The sequence below is a fragment of the Micropterus salmoides genome, unplaced genomic scaffold, assembly GCF_014851395.1.
Source record: "Micropterus salmoides isolate LMB-PRFRI ecotype aquatic unplaced genomic scaffold, ASM1485139v1 Ms_hic_scaffold_19, whole genome shotgun sequence".
Taxonomy (NCBI): Eukaryota; Metazoa; Chordata; class Actinopteri; order Centrarchiformes; family Centrarchidae; genus Micropterus; species Micropterus salmoides.
The window spans coordinates 10,091,670-10,113,819 of NW_024041039.1; the positions used below are offsets into that span (position 1 = coordinate 10,091,670).

At 40.3% G+C, this 22,150-nt stretch overlaps 3 protein-coding genes across 3 annotated transcripts; 1 reads left to right on the plus strand and 2 right to left on the minus strand.

Annotated features, from left to right (window-relative positions):
- Nucleotides 1-16: 16 nt before the first annotated feature.
- kif3cb (kinesin family member 3Cb) lies at nucleotides 17-8,129 on the minus strand. Its single transcript, XM_038729125.1, has 8 exons — nucleotides 6,426-8,129; nucleotides 6,209-6,310; nucleotides 5,917-6,039; nucleotides 5,419-5,537; nucleotides 4,427-4,543; nucleotides 1,950-2,064; nucleotides 1,188-1,366; nucleotides 17-783 (listed from the first exon to the last, which is right to left on the minus strand). The coding sequence occupies exons 1-8, from the start codon at nucleotides 7,815-7,817 to the stop codon at nucleotides 633-635; spliced, it is 2,298 nt and encodes a 765-aa protein (XP_038585053.1). The 5' UTR covers nucleotides 7,818-8,129; the 3' UTR covers nucleotides 17-632.
- A 140-nt stretch (nucleotides 8,130-8,269) lies between these two features.
- On the minus strand, nucleotides 8,270-19,220 carry hadhab (hydroxyacyl-CoA dehydrogenase trifunctional multienzyme complex subunit alpha b). Its single transcript, XM_038729126.1, has 20 exons — nucleotides 19,049-19,220; nucleotides 18,249-18,290; nucleotides 18,063-18,133; nucleotides 17,841-17,974; nucleotides 17,419-17,557; nucleotides 17,214-17,333; nucleotides 15,933-16,035; nucleotides 15,615-15,737; nucleotides 15,382-15,500; nucleotides 15,023-15,079; nucleotides 13,224-13,333; nucleotides 12,175-12,309; nucleotides 11,745-11,916; nucleotides 11,499-11,585; nucleotides 11,274-11,414; nucleotides 10,983-11,051; nucleotides 10,555-10,750; nucleotides 10,308-10,422; nucleotides 9,952-10,097; nucleotides 8,270-9,032 (listed from the first exon to the last, which is right to left on the minus strand). Exons 1-20 carry the CDS (start codon nucleotides 19,113-19,115, stop codon nucleotides 8,887-8,889), a joined length of 2,292 nt encoding a protein of 763 aa, XP_038585054.1. The 5' UTR covers nucleotides 19,116-19,220; the 3' UTR covers nucleotides 8,270-8,886.
- Nucleotides 19,221-19,404: 184 nt separating this feature from the next.
- dctd (dCMP deaminase) lies at nucleotides 19,405-21,138 on the plus strand. Its single transcript, XM_038729142.1, has one exon. It carries the CDS (start codon nucleotides 19,507-19,509, stop codon nucleotides 20,077-20,079), a length of 573 nt encoding a protein of 190 aa, XP_038585070.1. The 5' UTR covers nucleotides 19,405-19,506; the 3' UTR covers nucleotides 20,080-21,138.
- The last annotated feature ends 1,012 nt before the right edge of the window (nucleotides 21,139-22,150 follow it).

Here is a 22,150-nt window from a genome sequence, read left to right on the forward strand (position 1 = left end):
AGGCGGTTCAAAATCATTTCAGTGTGTTTATTTTCATGTGTAAGCAAATGGATTTTCCACGATTTCGCAATTGTGAAAAAAATAAGGCAGCTAATCAAGAGAGAATGTTGCAAGCTTTCTTCACATTTTTGGCTCACAATTACATTAGCTAGAAATCGAAGCAACAATTCATTAAGCTTACAGGCTAAACCAGGGTGGCCCCAATTAGTTTGGGCCCTCAATTCCCCTACTACCCTTTGGCAAAGACCAGATACATTTTACAGGCTTTTATCTTTTAGAAAATATGTGATTAAAGTGTTGCTGTAAAAAAAAAGTTAAATTAAATTGAAATAAATTAAAAATATGAACTGTAAAGATCCTCCGCACTATTTACAGTATGTCAAACCTGGTTTTACAATATTACGTTTTGGCTGTGCTATTAATTGAGACTGGCATAAGCCACAAGAAACTAGGCAACAGTAGGCAAAGATGATGTTTGTCTTTTCGGTTAAGTTGAATGCATGCTTAGTAAAGAGATTTATTCCTCAAAAAAAAAGGTGTGACATAAATTTTAAATCAAGGCAGAAGATTTCCTCCATGTCTCCTTTGTGCCACCTTAAAGCCAGCCCTGTGTACAGCTGTGTTGACACATGTCAGGGGCTTGTCTGAACTGGACCTCCCAGGGGAAGATAGGCTGCAGAGGATGGTCTTTGTCTCTGAGAAGGAGAGAAGCTCTGAGATTCTGATGTCAGAGTTGTGGATGATGAGGATGATGTGACAGATGCTGCTTGCGGTGCTTGATACCTGCAGACCATAAATAACAGATTGACTTATTATTTGATCTAATTAAAATGCGGTACATTTTTACCGCCCCATATCACAGGATGCCCAACTGTATCAACAGGGTTTGATGGGGTTGATCAGCAACATATCAGTAAGAAACTGAAGCGGTGGATCTATATATGAAAAAAACATATACATGTAGTGTGTAGTTAGGGGAAACTGACACCACCAATACATGCTTATAATTGCATTTCAGGATTTACCCAACATACAACTACAAAATTTAACACAATTCATGACAATTCTTCACCTAACGTTTCTACTGCAATGTTCAGTCTTTTCCTTAATTTAATGCTCCTAAAAAGGGGCACATTACATCATCTGTAAGCATGTAAGACGTATGCCTGTATCAGCTGTTCTCTCACCAGGACTGGGATTTCCTGACCCGTGGCGATGCAGTGGTCCTCTCTCTCATGGGAACATTTACCAGGAGGTCCCGCATCAGCCTGGGAGAAAAGGCCCTCTCCAGGTGAGTGCCATTAAGGTTCAGGGTGAACATGGTTGGTGGAGACATGTCTAACTCCAACAGCATTATATTCTCAGCCTGTAAGAACAGATCAAAGTAAGGCTGTAGTTATAATAGCATAATTAAATATGCAAATGCTTCTTTTTTATAGTAGGGTTACGGTAAGCCACCCTGGAAACAACTGTGATATTAAGTTTCATTAGCAGTCTCCTAACAATAACAAAGTGCTGCAAGGTGAACTTGATTTGAATTAATTTAAACACAGAGCAAAATTGCATAAACTATGGTCTGCACATTGGAGATAATGATGTTAATATCCAGATACAGCAAAATTGGCTCATAATTATTATATTATTACTGCATGTGAGCCAATATAGTACAGGTATATAATTTCAGTTTTTCACCCAAAATCTATTTATTCCGAAAGACAGCATCCCTCGCAATTATTTGAGAGCTGGCTTTATTTAATAATGTACAGTATATGCTTTGTGACATTACATTAATTCTTCACTAGAATAACTGTGAATGAATGGTGTCCATGGCTACAACCACCTTCACATCCTCTAGCAAAGAAGAAGGCTGTGAACATGGAAATAGGGTGTGTATTTATGTGCTGTACTGTTGCCAACTCCCCCCCCCCCGTTAATGTCCGAGCACTGACCTGGTATCTACATGGGGCCCCAGTTGCCGTGGCAACTGCCATCTGTGCATATTGGCTGATTGGCCTCTTGTATCCCACAGCTGAGAGAGGCCTTCTCTTGACCTGAGTGGGTGCCCTGGAAGAAAGACAGGAAATAAAGATTCAGTTTAATACACTTAGACTTGGTTTAGCAGTTAAGATGACCCCATATATGGTCAACTGATCAGCTCCCACCAGAAATATCTCCCGTTATCTCGTCTTTCAGTTTTTCAACTGTCTCAGTCTAGACAAATACCATATATACCGTACATAAAGAGATCTTTTTCTTGGAAAGGCAAACTGCATTAATTATTTATAATATGCCAGGTCAGAATTATTTACAGTCCTTCTGTGTATGAATTAAAACTTTCTGACTTTGGCTGACAGTAATTCAAAAACTTAGGCCAAACAAAGAATCTTAAAGCTGCTATAATCACAATCATACAAAGGTAAACTCTGCTGTATCATCAGTATATGACTTTTATTTAAGGAGGTCATTTCAACACCATCATCCCGGCTCTGCCGCAGGAGAAGCTCTCCCAGCTGAGTGTGCCTGACTCCACCAGCAGGTGGATCACACACTTCCTGTCTGCCAGGAATCAGCATGTGAAGCTGTGAAAACATGTCTCTGACACCCGGACCATTAGCACAGGCTCCCCTAAAGGCTGCGTTCTTTCCCCTCAGCTCTTCTCCCTGTACAACTACAGTTGCACCTCCAGTCACCAGTTCATCAAGCTCCTTAAGTTTGTGGATGACACCACCCTCAATGGGCTCTGGTGGGGACGAGTCTGCCTACAGGTGGGAGATTAACCATCTGTCGACCTGGTGCAGCCAGAACTACCTGGAGCTCAATGCTCTTAAGACAGTGAAGATGGCTGTGGATTTCAGGAAGAGCCCAGCCCCACCCACCCCTATCACCCTTTGTGACTCCATAGTCGACACTGTGGACTACTTCCACTTCCTGGACTCCATCATCACCCAGGACCTCAAATGGGAGCTGAAAATCATTTCCCTCACCAAGAAAGCCCAACAAAGGATGTACTTCCTGCGGCAGCTGAATTAGTTCAACCTGCTGAAGACAAAGACAGTGCACTTCTACACCGCCGACATTGAGTCCGTCCTCACCTCCTCCATCACCATCTGGTACCCTGCTGCTACCAGCAAGGACGAAGGCAGGCTGCAGGAGAAGCTGATTGGCTCCAATCATCCCTCCAGGACCTGTATGCCTCCAGGTCTCTAAGGTGGGCAGGAAAGATTGTGGCCAACCTCTCCCACCCCGGACACTCCCCTCCAGCAGGAGGCCGCGGTCTGTCAGGACCAAAACCTCATGCCACAAGAACCATTTTTTACACTGCACAAACTGCCATATTGCAGATTTTCTTTATTGTTCTTTTATATTTATTGTTTGATTACACCATGTCAATTTAATATTTTTACATATTTTTACATATTTTATGTTTATTGTTATGCACCAAAAAAAAACTTGCCAATAAAGCTGATTCTTCTTCTGATTCTTCTTGTGTTAAACATGCTGTAGTCTGTCTCCCACTTCAGGCTGCCTAATCTATTTATACTTCTGTTACCGATTTCCTACGTTTCCCAGAATGTTGACTGGCAGCCCTCAGGGACTGTTTGTTATTTATGAGAGGGGGAGGGGTGGTGCAAAAAGGAGTGAAGCTCGTCAAATAATTTTTTAAGCACTGGGGAGGTACTTCACACTTACCTAAACCTCATTGGACCACACGCCCACCTTAACTGCCACAGTGCAGCTTGACGATCCTCTCCATCACAGAATTCTCAAACACCCCATTTATACCTGATATTAAAACGTGCTGTATCTGGAAAGATTTTCCAGATAATAAACGATCTGATCTTGCCTTTGTGTTTACACCTGGTATTTTTAATGCATTCTTGTTATCCTCATTGAGGTCGGATCTCTGTCCTCCAGAGCAAAACCTGCATGTGAGTAATTTGGGGTGGGGGCAAATTCGCCCTAGACATCCTTAAAAAAATCACATAGTTTTGTGAGTTGTTGAGTTTGGGGAAAGTTTTTTGTATAAAAAATATTGTCTCGGTGTGTTGCAGCACCGGCGAGTAAGATACTCTGTGACTTGATAAATTATATGCCTTGTTAACAGGAGATCCGCTGCTCAGATGAGTGCAACGCACACCATAGCACACACTTATTTCATTAAATAGATCGTTCACTCCCACCAGTATAGCTTTCATTTTTCACACAGTTCTGTTGAATTTTCCCCCAGTCACTAAGGGAGGCTCAAGGAAAAATACGTTTAGCTCTAGGGAGGAAAAAAGTGTAGGTGTGTTCAGGAAACACAGTGGGGCAGTTTTATGCTGTACGTGATTCATTGTGGATTTACAATTTGTTCATAAGGATTTTTCTTTCTCCACTGTGCCACATAGAGTAGTTTATGTCCGCAATGGGAAATTAAATCACTGACCTCTCTGATGGCAGGACTGGTTGGAGTCTCCACTGATCCTCCTCGCTGTCAAAGTGCAGCCGGTTCATAATCTTGTTCTTTTCCTCTGGAGGTATAAAATTCTCAATCAAGAGATATCTGAAATATGGAATACAAGTATGCGTCAACTGCAGTCACCAGAAGCATACAATTAAAACATCAAAATGAAATCAAATAGTTTAAATACTTTCCAGAGCACAATGCACTACTATACAAGAATACATTTTGGCCTAATAAACAAATATTTCCCCTATTTAAAAAGAGTTTTATGCCTGGGAAATGTTGTAATATTACTGCTTTCTGCATAATATAACCATACAGATAAACAAAAGTAATACAATAATAGTGAACCAGCACAGATTTGTTGACAGTGTCATCACTCTGCCCTTTAAACAAAATGCTTACAAAGCAGAAAAAAAAAGTTCTTTCCCTGCTTAGTAACAGTTTACATTCTGATTGATCTTGCCCTGATATCCTGATTGAACAGGAAAAACATCAAATTAATAAGAAAATGCTCTCAAATGGCATTCATTTGTCTCTTGATCACAAGCATATCTAGATATGTATATGGCAGATATAGACTGGCATAATTTAAAGTGTTCTAACTGTGCATTGTATCATTAACATTTTAAAGTCCACTTTCATCTAAACAAATATCTCCAATGTCAGATTGGGGAAACAGGAAAGTTGGAATAAATGAACATGAGTTATTTGTAGAAAATTTTACAACAATATGATAGTGCCTGATAGCATCCAGGTATGAATGGGGGAAATCTGTAACATGACCACAGCACTGTAGCAAGCTTTCCATGGTAAAATAATGCATTTTGTTAACTCTTCATTCTAAACAACAAATCATATTTTTAATACTTTCTCTGTATTTATATGCATGGGAATGACACTGCATATAGTATGTATGTATGTATGTATGTATGTATGTATGTATGTACACATTCACTAATGAGGCTACTCACTTGTACTTGAGTTCTCTTGTGAGTTCAGTCTGTGTCTGTTCAAGCTCCTGTCTGGTTGTGACATGTTCATCAATGACATCTCTCACCTCTGCCTTCACCAACTGTAGTTTGGCATACAACTGTGCAGGAAGAGGAACATATTAGTTACTGGTGTCATTATAGCTGTTGTAGATAAGAGGTTTATATAAAACACACACTAAGGAAAAGCCATTCGTTTGCCCGGTTTGAGCAAAATAAATGCTTTTGCTAGGGACAGAAGTAGAAAAAAATCTACTCTGCTTACTGGGAAATGAGAATTTTAATTAACCTAAAAACAGAAAGTAACAGCTCTGTCCAGAGAAACCTGAACTAAACCAGTGTTACCTCTTGTAGCAACATCTCTCTTGAAAAAAAAATATTAATTGCAAATAATTCGTGACAATGGCATCAGCGGCTGATTCAATTCATTCAACTTTATTAATCCCACAAAGTTCAATTAGTTGAGCTGAGTCATCTTACCCTCTTCAGCTTCTTTGTCTTAAGTTCCACCTCCTGCTGCAGGGAGGAGAATGTCTCTATCATTTCTAAGGTCTCCTCGTCCTGCAGCATCATCTGCTGCTGGATCTCTCTCTCTCGTCTTATCTGCCAATCAGACAGAACATTCAGCTCCATTAAAAGATGAATACAAAAGTGCACCGTTAAAAATTTATGGTAGTTTCCAAAACATTTCCTGTTTAAGTTCAGACAACACACAATTATACTTTTATTGTGAATGGAAGCGTAACACAAAAGTGTGTATATTTTTACATACCTGTTCTGCAATTTCTTGCCTCTTCAGCTCCAGCATTTTTTGCTGTTCATTGGTGTGATCAATTATAGTCTTTCCTCCAACTAACAGTTTGCTCTCCATAGCCTGTGAACAAAGACATACAATTAATTATTTATGTAAATTTCTTTTGTTTCCACCAGTGTCTCATTTATCAGACACTGTGCTGTGTTATGACAAGGCATATGATCTTCATGAGTACCTTATATTTCTCAATGATCCTCTCCAGGGCATCTTGATCCCACTGCATGTCCTCAATGCTTTTTCTGTTGTCATTCACGTGCTTTAACTTCTCGCTGCCCCCAAGAGCCTTGGGGATGGCACTTCCCTCTTTCATGCAGTGTTTCACCTCTGGTTCCTCAACAGCCTTCCACACATCTGCATCCCTCTCTCTGAGCATCTCCTCTTCCAAACCAGCCAGACTTTTACTCAATCTTTTGCTATTCCTTCTCCTCCTCCTCTCCTTTGCGAGCATCCCCCGCTCCTCCAATTGGGCTTTCAAGCGTGCAATCTCTTCCTGAAACTCCTTCAGCAGGGCATCTTTAGGGTCCTCGTTAATCCGAGGTTTGTTCTTTATGTTCTTGGCCCTGTTGGCGTACCTCAACGTGGCCAGGGATTCCTCAAAGTTCTTGTGCGACGGCCCCACTGTTGCTATCATGACTGTTTTTGCGTTGCCACCCAGTGAGTCCTGGAGCAAGCGGGTCAGTTTGGAGTCTCTGTACGGGACGTGGGTGCTCTTCTTATCCACCAGAGCTGAAATGACATTCCCCAGCGCTGACAGGGACAGGTTGATTTTGGCCGCTTCCTTCAGCCGCTTCCCTTTAGCACCTGTCTTGCTCTGACGCTCGCTACCAGCCAGGTCAACCATGTTCAGCTTCCCAACACGGATGTGGTCCTCGCCATCTGGCCCTACCTCACTACACTCCACTGTTACGACAAAAATCGCATGAGACCGAGAGCTGCGTTCATTCATGTTGGTGAACCCCACAGACCTGGACTGGTTGCCTATGTTCATCACATGTTCAATCTCAGTGGCATTCTTTGTGACCACTGAAGACAGGCCTTTCACATAAACACCAAAGTCAGGATTTTCTTTCAGCTCCAGTTTCTTGTTGTTGTCCTTGCACATCAGATCTCTGATTTCTTCCTGGTATATCTCAAGGTATGATGACCTCACCAGGTATTTCTGATTCTGAGTTCTGGATATTTGTGTAAAAATGTGATGGAATGAATTTGGTATGACCCCTCTCATCTCTGGGTCGTTTGAAATCCCCTGCATGGTGTGTGTTTTACCTGTCCCAGTTTGTCCATAGGCAAATATCGTCACGTTGAAGCCTTGGAGCACGGACTCCACCAGTGGTCTCACCGCATCGTCATAAATGTCTCTTTGTTTTGAATCCCAGCCGTACACAGAGTCAAACGTGAATACTTTCATTGGATCATCAGGTGGTGCCTTCGGGTTCTTGATGGTGATCTGCCCCAGTTTGTCGTCAATCTCCAAAATGCTTTCACACTCCGTTGCCTCCTCTTTCCTGCTGAATGGCCGGCAGCGGACCACCACCCTGACAGCCTCGCAATATTTGGTCTTAGACATTTTGGTCAAAGATAAAACAGCATAACTATCCTCACCACGTTAAAAAAGGCCATTTTCTCTGGGCGGCGTCCACAGTTTTCCTTCTCCGCACAGGTACAGTAGCTAATATTTCATTTGGTGAAAGCAGTCAGACAACACAAACACACCTCTCGCGAGCCGCTTTCATCATCCCGATGAACGCAGCGTCTCCTCCGACCTGTGCATCTCTCAGAAAGGAAGCGATGTCACAAGATGTTAAAAAGGATGCTGCTGAAGAAAAACACCCCTGCCCAGCCCACACAGCCTCCCCGCGGTACACACCCTGCTCTGCGGACAATGGAAATAAGACATGTGACCTGCGCAACGAATTGCGTTTGAGAAAATCTTCTCGTGGTGCGCAGCTCCAATTCTGTAATCATGATAAATTACCCCCTCCACCTAACACTTGAACGCACCTTGAGTGAAAAAGCGGGTTTTGGTTCAATAACAAAATTTTATTCAGGCTTCACATTTACATCACTCTTCAAACGAGAAAGTCTTTTAATGTACAAAAATGCGAAGACACTGTCTTACCAGTAAGGTTCATCCAATCAATAATGAAGAATTAATTTGCCAGTTGGAAAATATTTTTTAATTCTTCAGCATCTACAGTATCTTTACATCTGCAATGTGTGAATAATTACCCTCCATTTGCTCCTCAATCTATACATCAAGTAAATCAATAATGTTAAAGTACAAAAAAAACACATCCATTTTGCTGACATTACACACCTTGGTGCCAGTTTATTATGTACACCTAGCTAAAACTTATGCAGTCTAATACAGCAGTCTTGGAATAAATCCATCATTCATGAAGGTTGTAATGTTCCGTTTTTGTTGAGGGTTTAACCCCATTTTCATCAGTGAGTATTACTTATTGCAGGTATGTTGTATTACACTTAGTTTTAGTAGGTGTACCTAATAAAGTGTACTAAACGGACAGCATTTTCACTATGTTTGCCCCCCACTCATGATATGATATAAATGTTAGGCACATTCTAGCGATAGGCTGGAGTTCAATCCAAAGCTACTGGCACACATGGTGGGTCGGTCACTTGTGAAATTTCTTGCTAGAATCCTTTGCATGATCCAGTAGGAGTTGGCATGGTGTGAACTGGTTCCCATAGACAGCTTCAAACTGCCTCATCTTCCCCACCAGCTTGTCAGCACCAAAGGTGTCCACATAACGGAAAGGTCCTAGAAGCATAGAGATATTATGTTAGAAATATAGTAAGAGAAAGTATATACGCATATAAATGGTTTTCAGAACACTAACAAATCAACAAAACACCCGAGCACCAGAGGGGAGCTTCATAAAGCGTGGTAACCAGTTAAACCAGGTTATTTCAACATGTTGACTTAGTGTAGCTTTACGTTAGGATTAACCAGTGTTACAATCAATCTGCTAAACTTAAACCGTGTTCCTCGAAAGTTCCCGTTTACTACTGCTCTGGGACCATGAGTCTGTTTCCATTACACGACAAACTAAATGCATTTAGATACTTATGTTTTAAGTATGAATTCCTTCTTTTTAAAAACATAAATTATCTGGCTGGTGTCCTGTTGGGTACTAAAATGAAAACACAGGACTTCAACTCACAATGATAGGATTATAAGTAAAGCGCTGTATCACCCTTAGGAAAAACAGGAGTTAAATGAGTTAACCTCTCCTTGTGTTGAAAGTTGTTTTGGCGTTAATTGCAGTGGTTTTGTTGATTTTTAGAGTGTTATATCTTTAATATGTGCTGCTCTGTGGCCCCACACATTGAATCGATGTGATTAGTGGTTGATGTGTTGGGTCTGTGTTTCAAAGTCTTTCACTCTGTCTGATCTCATCAAATAAATAGGCTTTATGAAACCGTTAAATCCTTATTTAGTTTTTCTTAGGCTCATTCAAGACAGATTATTTTCTTTTTTTCAAAACACCCCTCAGCTGAGTTACTGAGCAGGAAATAACACTAGATAAACAGGTAAGTTGGTCCTTAAAGTCACGGCTTTCAAATTCACATAGAACAAAGGGACACCCTTTAGGGAGGTTATGCTTTTTTCCATTGACCGAGGATACAGCCTCTGAGCACAAGTAACTCAGATGACCATGCTAAGGCTGAACGCTGACCTCCGAGGCAGGGGGGGAATCCAAGGCCAAACACAGCCCCGATGTCTCCTTCCAGAGGGTTGTTTAAAATGCCCTCTTGCAAACAGAGCACGGCCTCGTTGACGAATCGAGAGACAAGTCTGTATTGAACATCAGTGTCTGATGAACTGTAAAAAATAAAAAAGATTCCCAAGTAAGATCAGTATTTCAATAGTTAAATTTGAACATGTTTTAACATCAGTAAAATGTAATATCAAACCTCAATAGGTTTTGTCCATCAAAGTTATTTTAAGTTACAAGTGGAACATTTGTCCAAATCAACAGAAAAAGCTAAGCTAGTGCATTTGTACTTCTGATATTGTCCAGTGTCAACTTACACAGCAGGATTTGGTGTCATCTTGTATTTTTCAAGGATTTCTCCAATATCTGGGTTGACATCTTTGACCTTGAGTCCTGGCTGGTAGACGTAGCAACCCTTTCCTGATTTGCGGCCTTGAGAATAAATTAAAAAAAAGAAAAGAAAAAAAAAGAAAAAGAGAAGAAGCAAAGATTAATACATTTGAACAAAACACATACAAATAAGTACTGAAACTGGGCACAATCCTTCAATGTGACCAACCGTACCCTTAAATCCTAGGTCCACCATGGTCTTGAGAACCTCCACGTTTCCACCTCCAAAGCGGGAGCCAAAAGCTTTGCCAAGGTCTTCGGCCACATGGGCTGCAACGTCAATACCAACTTCATCAGCCAGTGTGGCTGCACCCACAGGGAACCCAAAGCCTGTGGTGAGTGCATCTAACTTCTTGGGGTCAACTCCTTCCTGTAAGTGCAAACAAATGAATTAATACTGTGTATAAAAGCTATCCTAATAGATTATGCTTTGTTCAAGTGAGCCAAGCATGTTAATCTCAGGTCCTAAATACTCCACTAACTACTACAGTACCGGGGCTGAACAAAATAGCATTTAAAATTAAATATTGTTGTGCTGCAGAGATGACCTGGCCTATACATCAGTTCACTGCTGCATTTTCTACTATAGTAATACTACTAACCTGAAGTACTCGTACTGCTTCAGCCAACATGGGAGCCAGACACCTTGTTGTATAGAATCCAGGTCCATCCTGCAAAGAAATGTGTTTAGATTTTGACTGAAGTGCAGTAACATAATTATCAACATGCATCATCATGGTGGTCATTACTTCAAGCAACTGCTGTTATTAATATTTTTGCTGCATTGCCTTCGCCCACTTTTTTTTTTTTTTTTTTTTTTTTTTTAAACAGAAGGTTAGTCAGTAATTACACACAAGGAGAAAAAAATAACAAATGTTAATGCTAAACCTCACCCCAACAACTATGATGACTTTGCCCTGCTTCAGGCCGACTGCCACAGCAGAGGCTGTAGTGTCCTTTGACGTCTGATCAGTGGTTATAATCTCCAGAAGCTGCATCTTGTCCACTGGAGAGAAGTAGTGCATTCCAATCACCTGAGGATACAGAGAAAATATTCAGCACAAATTTTTTTCTTTAATCTAGAAGCACTATAAATGACAAGGCTCCCAAGTACAAACCTTGTCTGGTCTCTTGCTGGCAGCAGCAATATCCTTGATGGGCAGAGCAGAGGTGTTGCTGGCAAATATGCAGTGAGGGGAAACCACCTGCAGACAAATGTTTGTTAGATCGTAGCTCACAGTCACAACAATATTGTACATACCCTGGATTTAATGCTACATATGTAAATAAAACAGACTGTTATTTACAATATAACTACATTCTCTTTCTAACATCCTACTAAGCCTCTTTTCAGTCACACTTACGGCTTCCACCTCCTTCACGACTGCATGCTTGATGTTAATGTCTTCAAACACAGCTTCAATAACCATGTCGGCATTTTCAAAGCCACTGTAATCCAGCTGCCCAGTCAAGTTGGACAGTATGGAGTCTCTCTGAAATGACGTGATGTTCTTCTTTTTGGTCTTGTCATTGAGCCTTGTTTAAAATAAGAGCCAAATGATTTCATCAACATACTTTTAAGATCATACAATTAAGGTTCAAACACATTTATGCTACAAAAAATGACTTTCAAATATCATATTTCATAACTGAGTGGAAAGTTTAAGGTTATTGTGTCATTAGACTGGACATGGTTTGAAATGAAAAGTTAACCTGCTGTAAAAAAACAAACAAACAAAAACATGCTCCATCACCAAAACTACTAATATTTCAATGCCTGATGTGATGACCTACCCTTTATAAACCTGCTGTTCTCCCCTGGCCAGTCCAGCCACAGTGGTATCCTTCAGGATTGTGTGCACACCTTTGTCCACAGTCACCTGGGCAATACCTGCTCCCATAAGACCTGCTCCAAGGATGGCAAGAGTCCTAGTGGTAAACAACAAAGAGACAATTTATCTACCACCTAAAAAAGGAACAGAGATTTGTAGGTGATTGTAGGTTTCGTACGTAAATGTGTCAGCAAGTCTATCAGACCCGACTTTGTCACTAGTGCCAACCAAGTAGCAGAACTCATTATTGCTCGGGGCAAGTAAAACCAGCCACTCTTTTCTCTACCAGCGGTAACACTACCTGCAGGCAGTGAATAACAGCAGCAGAGAGAGGAGGAGGACTGATACTGTGTTCTTCATTCTTACTAAAATTCACTCAGTCAGGACTATCTTAGATTTGTTTCCAGTGAGATATTGAGTTTATATAGCTACTTTGCTCATGTAAACAGTACTGTGTGCTCCTCTAGAAACAAAATTTAGTTATGTTTAAAATATTAAATTCTAAGGTTCTGAATTTATTACTTTTTTTAAATTGAAAGGCAATTATTTAGTAACGAAAGAGAAGATGAATGTATCAATAAAATCCTAACCATACTCATCCACTGTCCCGAGAAAATGTTTAAAGTTTATGATCATTATAATAATAATCACTCACAGTTAACGAGTCTATCGCTAGGGAAGCGGGTGGGTGGGGTCACACCATTTTCGATATGCCAGAATGTTTGTTCGTTCACATTTATGGCACACTGTGTCCATGCTCTGATTCATTTACTTTATTATTTATAAACATGACAATTAAGTTTAGTCTTGTTATTTCACAACAACTACTAAATTTAAAAAATAAATTAAAAAAAAAAAAAAAAGTTGGGGGCAAGTAGATTTGCCCCACCAGGAAAGGGAAAAAGTAGAACAGAGCAGTTAACCATGAACAAACAATGCAGCCAAATGCAGGTTGAATGTGTTGTCCAACATGCCGCACAAGCTCTGTATGTGAAAGTAATATATACTTACTTCACTTCTCTTTGAGGAGTTCCAAAGCGGTTCTTCTTGCATGCAACTTGACCATGGTAGAGCCCAATCAGGGCTGAGGATTCTGGCGTCTTTGCCAACTGACCAAAATTCTGTGACAAACATGAAAATTGGTGGCGTTCATTTTCACAGTGTACTACTGTAAAAAACTGCATTTGCCAAAGATGTACAGTGGGTACGGAAAGTATTCAGACCCCTTTAAATTTTTCACTCTTTGTTTCATTGCAGCCATTTTCCAAAAATCAAAAAAGTAATGTACACTCAGCACCCCATCTTGACAGAAAAAAAAAACAGAAATGTAGAAATTTTTGCAAATTTATTAAAAAAGAAAAACTGAAATATCACATGGTCATAAGTATTTAGACCCTTTGCCGTGACACTCATATTTAACTCAGGTGCTGTCTATTTCTTCTGATCATCCTTGAGATGGTTCTACACCTTCATTTGAGTCCAGCTGTGTTTGATTATACTGATTGGACTTGATTAGGAAAGCCACACACCTGTCTATATAAGACCTTACAGCTCACAGTGCATGTCAGAGCAAATAAGAATCATGAGGTCAAAGGAACTGCCTGAAGAGCTCAGAGACAGAATCGTGGCAAGGCACAGATCTGGCCAAGGTTACAAAAAAATTTCTGCTGCACTTAAGGTTCCTAAGAGCACAGTGGCCTACATAATCCTCAAATGGAAGACGTTTGGGACGACCAGAACCCTTCCTAGAGCTGGCCGTCCGGCCAAACTGAGCTATCGGGGGAGAAGAGCCTTGGTGAGAGAGGTAAAGAAGAACCCAAAGGTCACTGTGGCTGAGCTCCAGAGATGCAGTCGGGAGATGGGAGAAAGTTGTAGTAAGTCAACCATCACTGCAGCAATCCACCAGTCGGGGCTTTATGGCAGAGTGGCCCGACGGAAGCCTCTCCTCAGTGCAAGACACATGAAAGCCCGCATGGAGTTTGCTAAAAAACACCTGAAGGACTCCAAGATGGTGATAAATAAGATCCTCTGGTCTGAGACCAAGATAGAACTTTTTGGCCTTAATTCTAAGCGGTATGTGTGGAGAAAACCAGGCACTGCTCATCACCTGTCCAATACAGTCTCAACAGTGAAGCATGGTGGTGGCAGCATCATGCTGTGGGGGTGTTTTTCAGCTGCAGGGACAGGACGACCGGTTGCAATCGAGGGAAAGATGAATGCGGCCAAGTACAGGGATATCCTGGACGAAAACCTTTTCCAGAGTGCTCTGGACCTCAGACTGGGCCGAAGGTTTACCTTCCAACAAGACAATGACCCTAAGCACATCGCTAAAATAACGAAGGTGTGGCTTCACAACAACTCCGTGGCTGTTCTTGAATGGCCCAGCCAGAGCCCTGACTTAAACCCAAGTGAGCATCTCTGGAGAGACCTGAAAATGGTTGTCCACCAACGTTTACCATCCAACCTGACAGAACTGGAGAGGATCTGCAAGGAGGAATGGCAGAGGATACCCAAATCCAGATGTGAAAAACGACTCATGGCTGTATTAGATCAAAAGGGTGCTTCTACTAAATACTGAGCAAAGGGTCTGAATACTTATGACCATGTGATATTTCAGTTTTTCTTTTTTAATAAATTTGCAAAAATTTCTACATTTCTGTTTTTTTTCTGTCAAGATGGGTTGCTGAGTGTACATTACTGAGAAATAAAATGAACTTTTTTGATTTTTGGAAAATGGCTGCAGTGAAACAGTGAAAAATTTAAAGGGGTCTGAATACTTTCCGTACCCACTGTAAGCCAACAATCCTTACCTGAGACTCGGCTAAGTATCCAGCAATAGGGCCTTGTTCTACTCCAGTCTTCACACACTGAGAAGGGGAAATAATAAACATGACAGTTGAATTTTAAGTCATGTTAAATATTTAAGAAACTGGAGAAGTAAAAAGAACTGCCTACTACCAAAACAATTTTTCACATTCAACCAGCAGTGAATGTTTGGTATTTTGATTGACAAACGAATGAAACATTAGTTACCTAAAGTTTCAATTGAATAGTCACTTCAACACTGTTTTCCACACTTTACCACACATGGACAAGAATTTTAAGTCAGGCTTATTTCTTAAAATTTTACCAAAAAAAAAAAAAAATATTGTAGACAGTTTTCACTTACTTCAATTATTTTCAGGGGTGCTGGATAAAGTCCCTTGCTCTGCTTCATAACTTTACCGTGGACAGTGCTGTAAATTTTATTCCGTACAAACCCAAAGCCCATAATGTAGTCTTGAATTTCTATGGAGAAAGAACGTTAACTCTTTAAATTAAGTTTTTCTTTTTGACTTCATGATGAAATCAACTCTAGTGACTACAAAAGGTCAAACGCTCAATCAGCGCAGCACAACTTACTCTGCATCATGCCTTTCTCTTTGCGGAGAGGTATCTTCTTATTGACGATCCCTTTGGCACATTCAATGGCAACTTCCTCAAGGTATTCTATTGTTCTTTCCTCTGGACTCTTCAGCCCAGGTCCTATAATACAAGCAGAAAAATCAAGCTTTTTTTTCTTTAACAATTAATTTCAACATAAAACAAATATTCTACCTCCTGCAGTGTTACATTGATAAGTGATCTACTGAGTAAAGATTACAATTTCTACAGGTGGTAATAAACATTGAACTGCTTCATATAGGTAGTTTTAATTATACATGAGTCAAGATAGCTTACCTAGGGGGTCTACAAGTTGGTCAACAAGGCCCATCTTCTTGGCTTTATCTGCACGAATATTTCTTCCTGTCAGCATCATGTCAAAGGCACTGGGTAGACCAACCTAAAAGTAATAAAAGAAAACATGTTTGACCTGATTTTACTGAGCCACCTTTTTATCTGTGATGACAACGGGGGATCTGCTGGTACATGCAGCATCATTTCTACTAAGTAAAGTAGATTCTGCCTACCATGCAGCGTTGCACATATCTTATCACCATCTTAAATGCTTGATCATCCACTCATCATTGTAGGTTATATGACTATATCACTAGCCACACAGAGACAGTTCCAGTTCAGTGTTTTTATCTACAAGGAAATCCTGGGCAAACTACTCAGTTGCCTGTGTAGTCTCTTGAACTTCGTGGACATTAGTTACCAAACACAGTCTAGCAGGCTACTGCTTTAAAAGTTCCAGGGTTGTCTCCAAGTTAGGAAGTACTGCCTCCTCAACATGGAACACCTTAAAAAAGACTTTAAAGTTAGAGGTGCAGGTACCCCTCTCGGAGTTCAAGTCACGAGCTACAGATACCCTTAAGTAGTGCAGATGCTTTTTATATGCTGATCTCTTAATTGTGTGTTGCACGCGCATGTGTGTGTCTTGGAAAATGTTTTAATGAATTAAATTGTCATGTGTGTATATGTATTTTTTAATGTTTTATATTGTCGTATGTATCCTTATCTTAATGGGTTCTCCTGGTTAAATAAAATCAAAAAAGAAACTTATTTTTTAATGTTAATTTTCTTTCATGTTATGAACAGAAGTTACACAGACCAAAATTATAAATGCAACAAACTTGTTTTTGCCCCCCCCATTCATCATGTGCTAAAGTCAAAGATCTAAGACTTTCTATATGTACACAAAAAGCCTATTTCTCTCAAACATTGTTCACAAATCTGTGTTAGTGAGCAATTCTCCTTTGCTGAGATACTCCATCCACCTCACAGGTGTGGCATATCAAGACGCTGATCAGACAGCATGGGTATTGTACAGGTGTGCTTTAGGCTGGCCACAATAAAAGGAATGTAAACACCAATTATGAGCATTAACCAGATAATTCTGCACTGCACCATAGCCATTTTAGGTCTTGTCTTGGTGTAATATACTATGTTATAACTATGATAGTATGCTTTCACATGCTATAATCTTTATCATCCTGCATACTACTTGGTTTATGTACTTAAATAAAGTCAAATTTAAACAAACAGGGACATTGAAATTTGGGAAAGTCCAATACTAACCATTTTGGGGAGTCTCTGTGTTCCACCAGCTCCAGGTAAAAGACCCAGCATTACTTCAGGAGTACCAAGAACTGTCTTCTTGCTCTTTGTTGCAATTCTGTACTGGCAGGCAATGGCAAACTGAAATGCAAAGAGAGCCAATTAGATTACAGATTATTATCGATCATCCTAGTCAAACAAAATCTTACTAAAATAATTTGTTTACCTCTAAGCCTCCTCCCAAGCAAGAGCCGTTGATGGCGGCAACGATAGGCTTAGAAGATTTTTCAACCTGCTCGAACATCTTCTGCCCTTCCTGAGAAAGTTTGGTGACCTCTTCTGCATTTTTGCAGGCCTGGATCATACTTTAACAGATGTGGATTTTATTAAAGAAATCCAGAAAACCCAAAATTCATTCAAATATAATAAAAGAACTTGAATGCTGAGGATATATAATACTAATTTGTGTTGTGTTTTAGCAACAAACCTTTAATTTGAGACCTCACATAAAGACACAGATACTAATCTTCATAGTAATCATAACTATACTGGGCAATAAATAACAAAACAGATACATTAAGTGGCTAAAATTCCACGCATAAGTTACAAAAATTTAAGAAGCATTGGATTTAATGACATTTCTCTTACTTAATATCAGCTCCTGCAATGAAGCACCCTGGCTTTGAAGAGATGAGGACGGCACTTTGAACAGCATTGTTGGCCCACACTTCAGACATTACTTCTGCCATTTCTTTTTGCATTTGAATCGAAAGTGTGTTAACCTGGAAGGGGAAATTACCGTTAAGTTCGCATTGCATCAACATAATTAACAAGTCAAAATTGGCACATATAATTTTACTGAGCTCACACCTTGGAGTTTGGGTCGTTGATCCGTACAACAGCAACATCGCCCTTGACTTCATAGTTCACATGGGTTCGAGCTAATAATAGATAAGGAAGATGTTGTACAGTGAGAATATAAGTGTGTCACTGGACAGTTTAAACTATTTTTTACCCATATGCTCTATAAATGTGAAAAAGGGATTTTTGAATTACCTAACATAGCAGGAGCTACTGAGAAGGTGCGAAAATTGCTGCCTGTAAAAAGGAAAATAACATTAAGTTGGGCAATACATTATCAGTCACATGACCAACATATTTTTTTATGTCATCCTACACATTGTCCATCTGCTTTACCCTTAGCATGCATGCTAAAACACATATTAAGCCCGAATAACTGTAACTAAACAAAATGTCCACGTAAAAACATACACATGAAATGTATATATGGGAAGTTCACATAATATTGCCGTGACCTCAGACGGTCTCAGCCATGCTCTGCAACCCAGTGGAAAATGACCCTTCACCTACATTCTCTGCCTACCATTCAGACAGAGGCAACAGTAGCAAACACAATGACGAATCAATGGCACAAGTCTTCAAATCTATCTCAACAGTCAGGGAGATCTTAAAGTCAAAAGTGGACAAAAACAGGCTGATTTTAAAGTTAAAGTTTGAAGCCCCTCTGATTTAACTTAACGTTACACGATTCTGTAGCAGCCAGCTACCTAGCACAGATAGCAAGCGTAAATTACTCTTGGAAGTTTGCTCGCTGGGAATATTTTCTTTAAACTTTTATTGAGATACACCTTTGCTGAAAAAGCCAAACTTACCATGCTGTTATTAAGTTAAGTACTACCAAACATGTCTGCATTACACTCTTTGGAGCGAACAGCTAATTTTAGTCTAACAAGCTAATTAACCATGCCCATCTAACTTAGCACACCCGTACTTGAATATAATTTACCGCACTGGGTTTCTTTTCATTTTAAATACTAAATACATGTGGTTTCTACCTGTGTAGAGAGTATATCGCCTTGATGTCAACCTGGAAAGAACACCAAGGGGTCGAACGCCAGCCATCTTGGGAGCGGAGGTCGGTCAGTGAGATAGCAGCGATGTGAAGTGAAGCTACTAAGCTAGCTAGCTAGCTCGCTGTCAAAGTACTATCACTGGTACTTGAGAAGGAAGCCAGATTGACGACTTTGTGCACTTCCTGAAAACCGGATCAATCGGACCAGAAGCTGATTGGTGTTTATTGAAAACACCCGCATACCATTGGCTGACTCTGAGGAACACGCAGCTCATTGGACGTTCAAGGACTACAAAACGCCTCTTGACTCGGCCACTTCCTCTTCCTGCTTCTTCGTGTGGACGTGACGTACTTTTTTGGCGCGCCTGACTTTCACATCCAGCAAACACAACCACAGTCCAGCAGAAAAACCTCTAGTAACTCCAGTATTATAGAAAAAGTATGGACGAAACCCAGCCACCAAAATCTGGTCATCTAAGCGGCGCCACAGCCAGGAAGAGAGAAGACTACCTGGAGTGGCCAGATTACTTTATGGCTGTTGCTTTTCTGTCAGCTCAAAGGAGCAAAGACCCAAGCTCACAGGTGGGAGCGTGTATCGTGAACCAGGAGAATAAGATAGTTGGCATCGGTTACAATGGCATGCCCAATGGCTGTGATGATGATCTGCTACCCTGGTCCCGCTCTGCTGACGACCGGCTTGACACTAAATACCCGTATGTGTGCCATGCAGAGCTGAATGCCATCATGAACAAGAACAGTGCTGATGTGAAAGGCTGCACCATGTACGTGGCTTTGTTCCCTTGCAATGAGTGTGCCAAGCTCATCATCCAGGCAGGCATTAAGGAAGTGATCTATCTTTCTGATAAGTACCACGACAAGCCGGAAATGACAGCCTCCAGAAGGCTGCTCGGCATGGCAGGCGTACAGTACACACAGTTCAAGCCCAAGAGGACCGAGATTGTGATTGATTTTAATTCCATTAACCACCCTGGGATGCTGGAACAACGGGAGTGAAAATGCAAATAGTTCACCTTGGGGACCTGCTGAATGTAGCGGGATGCAGAGGACTGATAACGTTAACAGGGACTTTAATGGCTTCTTTCTGTAGCCCTATATCTTCTTGCCTACTGCTTTGCCCCCCCCCAAAAAACTCCAGGATGCCTTTACTTATGTGTCTTTTTAAGTTTTTATTATCCGGACATTCAACATAGTTGACACAATGCCAGTGTGGCAGACTATGGTAGAAAGTCTTTCCAAACTGCTGTCACATTTTTGTTGTCATTTAAAAAAAAAAAGACCCTTTGGGTTAAAGAACACACAGACTCCGAACACACTTTCTTGAGTGTTTTGATTTTAACATATATTGTGCTGTGGATCAGATCTGGGGGAGGGGGACCTGAATCATTTATTTCCTCCTCAAACGAAGTTCCAGATGAATATTTAGGCACACTGATTTTCAGTTTGACCTCCCACATTCACAATGGAAGCTGCCCAGTAAAATTATCTTATGTTACATACTGGGAACTGTTCTGTGTTACTGTTGGAGTTTTAGGCTGTGTGAAGATGAATAGCTTATGAGTATACTGTAAGAATGGCTGGAATATCTAATCATCCAACCCAGACACATTTTTTTTTTTTATACAATAAATGTTGCATGGTTGTATCAGGGTCACTCCGTTGTTTACTGGTAACTTCCATTAGGTTGGCACTATGTTTTTTGCAGTGGAGTTCATCAAAGTTTGCGGAAAGTACAAGTAGATTGTCTACTAATTATCACTCAGAGCTGTTTATTTTTTATTTTTCATGGTACCAAAAGCCTGTTAAACACTTACCATCTTGCCTTGCAAGATTACCTGCCATTAAGCAGGAAACGGCGTATCCTTTTGCTGTTTTATTGCCTGTCAAGCAGTTACAAGTTGATCATTTGTTCATAACACTTGTGTATTCCCTACATCTATGCTTTGATATAGGTGACTTGTCAGTTCTATGTCTGTATACCATCGTCCCATTAACCATGGCAGCTGTCAGTGCAGTTGGAGTCAATAAAAGTTGGTGACCGCAAAAAAAAATCTGCTATGTAAAATGTAATTTATTGAACTAGCTGAAAGCAGTAGCAGCATGCCACCACAAGGTGGAGGCAGAGTTTGAGACAAATTGTAAACTGAATCAAAGTGCTTAAAAAGGCTATACTGCGCATCTTGGAAAAATGTTTCATTTAACTTTCGCACATCTGACTTTACATTTAGATATGTTTTTAAGTATTCACAACCATCATAGGAGTAAGGTAATCACCCTCACAATCCTTCAGGGCAAATGCTTTCAACACAAATGAAAGTTGGGAAAGGTGAAGCTTGCTTTACATTCTGTCGTAACTATATAGAGTCTTGTATCACAAAACACCCGTAAGGTCGTGAACTTCATCACCAATATATAGTTGTTTTTACTAGCCAAGGCAAACTACTTCAAAGTTTGCCTTGGCTAGTAGTAAAGAAGCAAACTCAAATCATCCTCTCAACACCTTTGGACCTTTTAGTACCAAATTGTTGCTTCATGTGGAATACTTTAGCACATAACTGAAATTGTCCTTGTCAGGATTCAGATGTCTGTGTAAGCAGTTCTACCAAAGAGATGTCTATGAAGATTCTCAGTCATCCAGGTCGTAGTTATCCAACAAAGGTTAAATTCAAGGGCAACTGGACTTAGTTGAAGATCTTCAACTAAGTCCAGTTCCTTCGTTGGATACCAAAGAGATGTTTCTCCAAAAAAAAAAAAAAATCTATCAGATGGTTTCAAACAAATTGAGCCCCACAGTGGTGAAATTATGCAATATATTTCAGAAAACAAAGAAAATGTAAAGTCTGAAAATTAATCCAAATTTCTGTTGCAAAACTTATTTTTTCTCTCATTAATCATCTCCCCTCAGATTTTACTTGTAACCCTTTGGTGGGGGGTCAGACCCCATAGGTTGAGAAACACTTGACTAAATTACCTAACTGTATATAAAACTAACTCTAACTCGAGCAGCTACAACAATAAAATTCTGCTTATGCATTAATGCATCAGTATTAAAAATCTAAAAATGTAA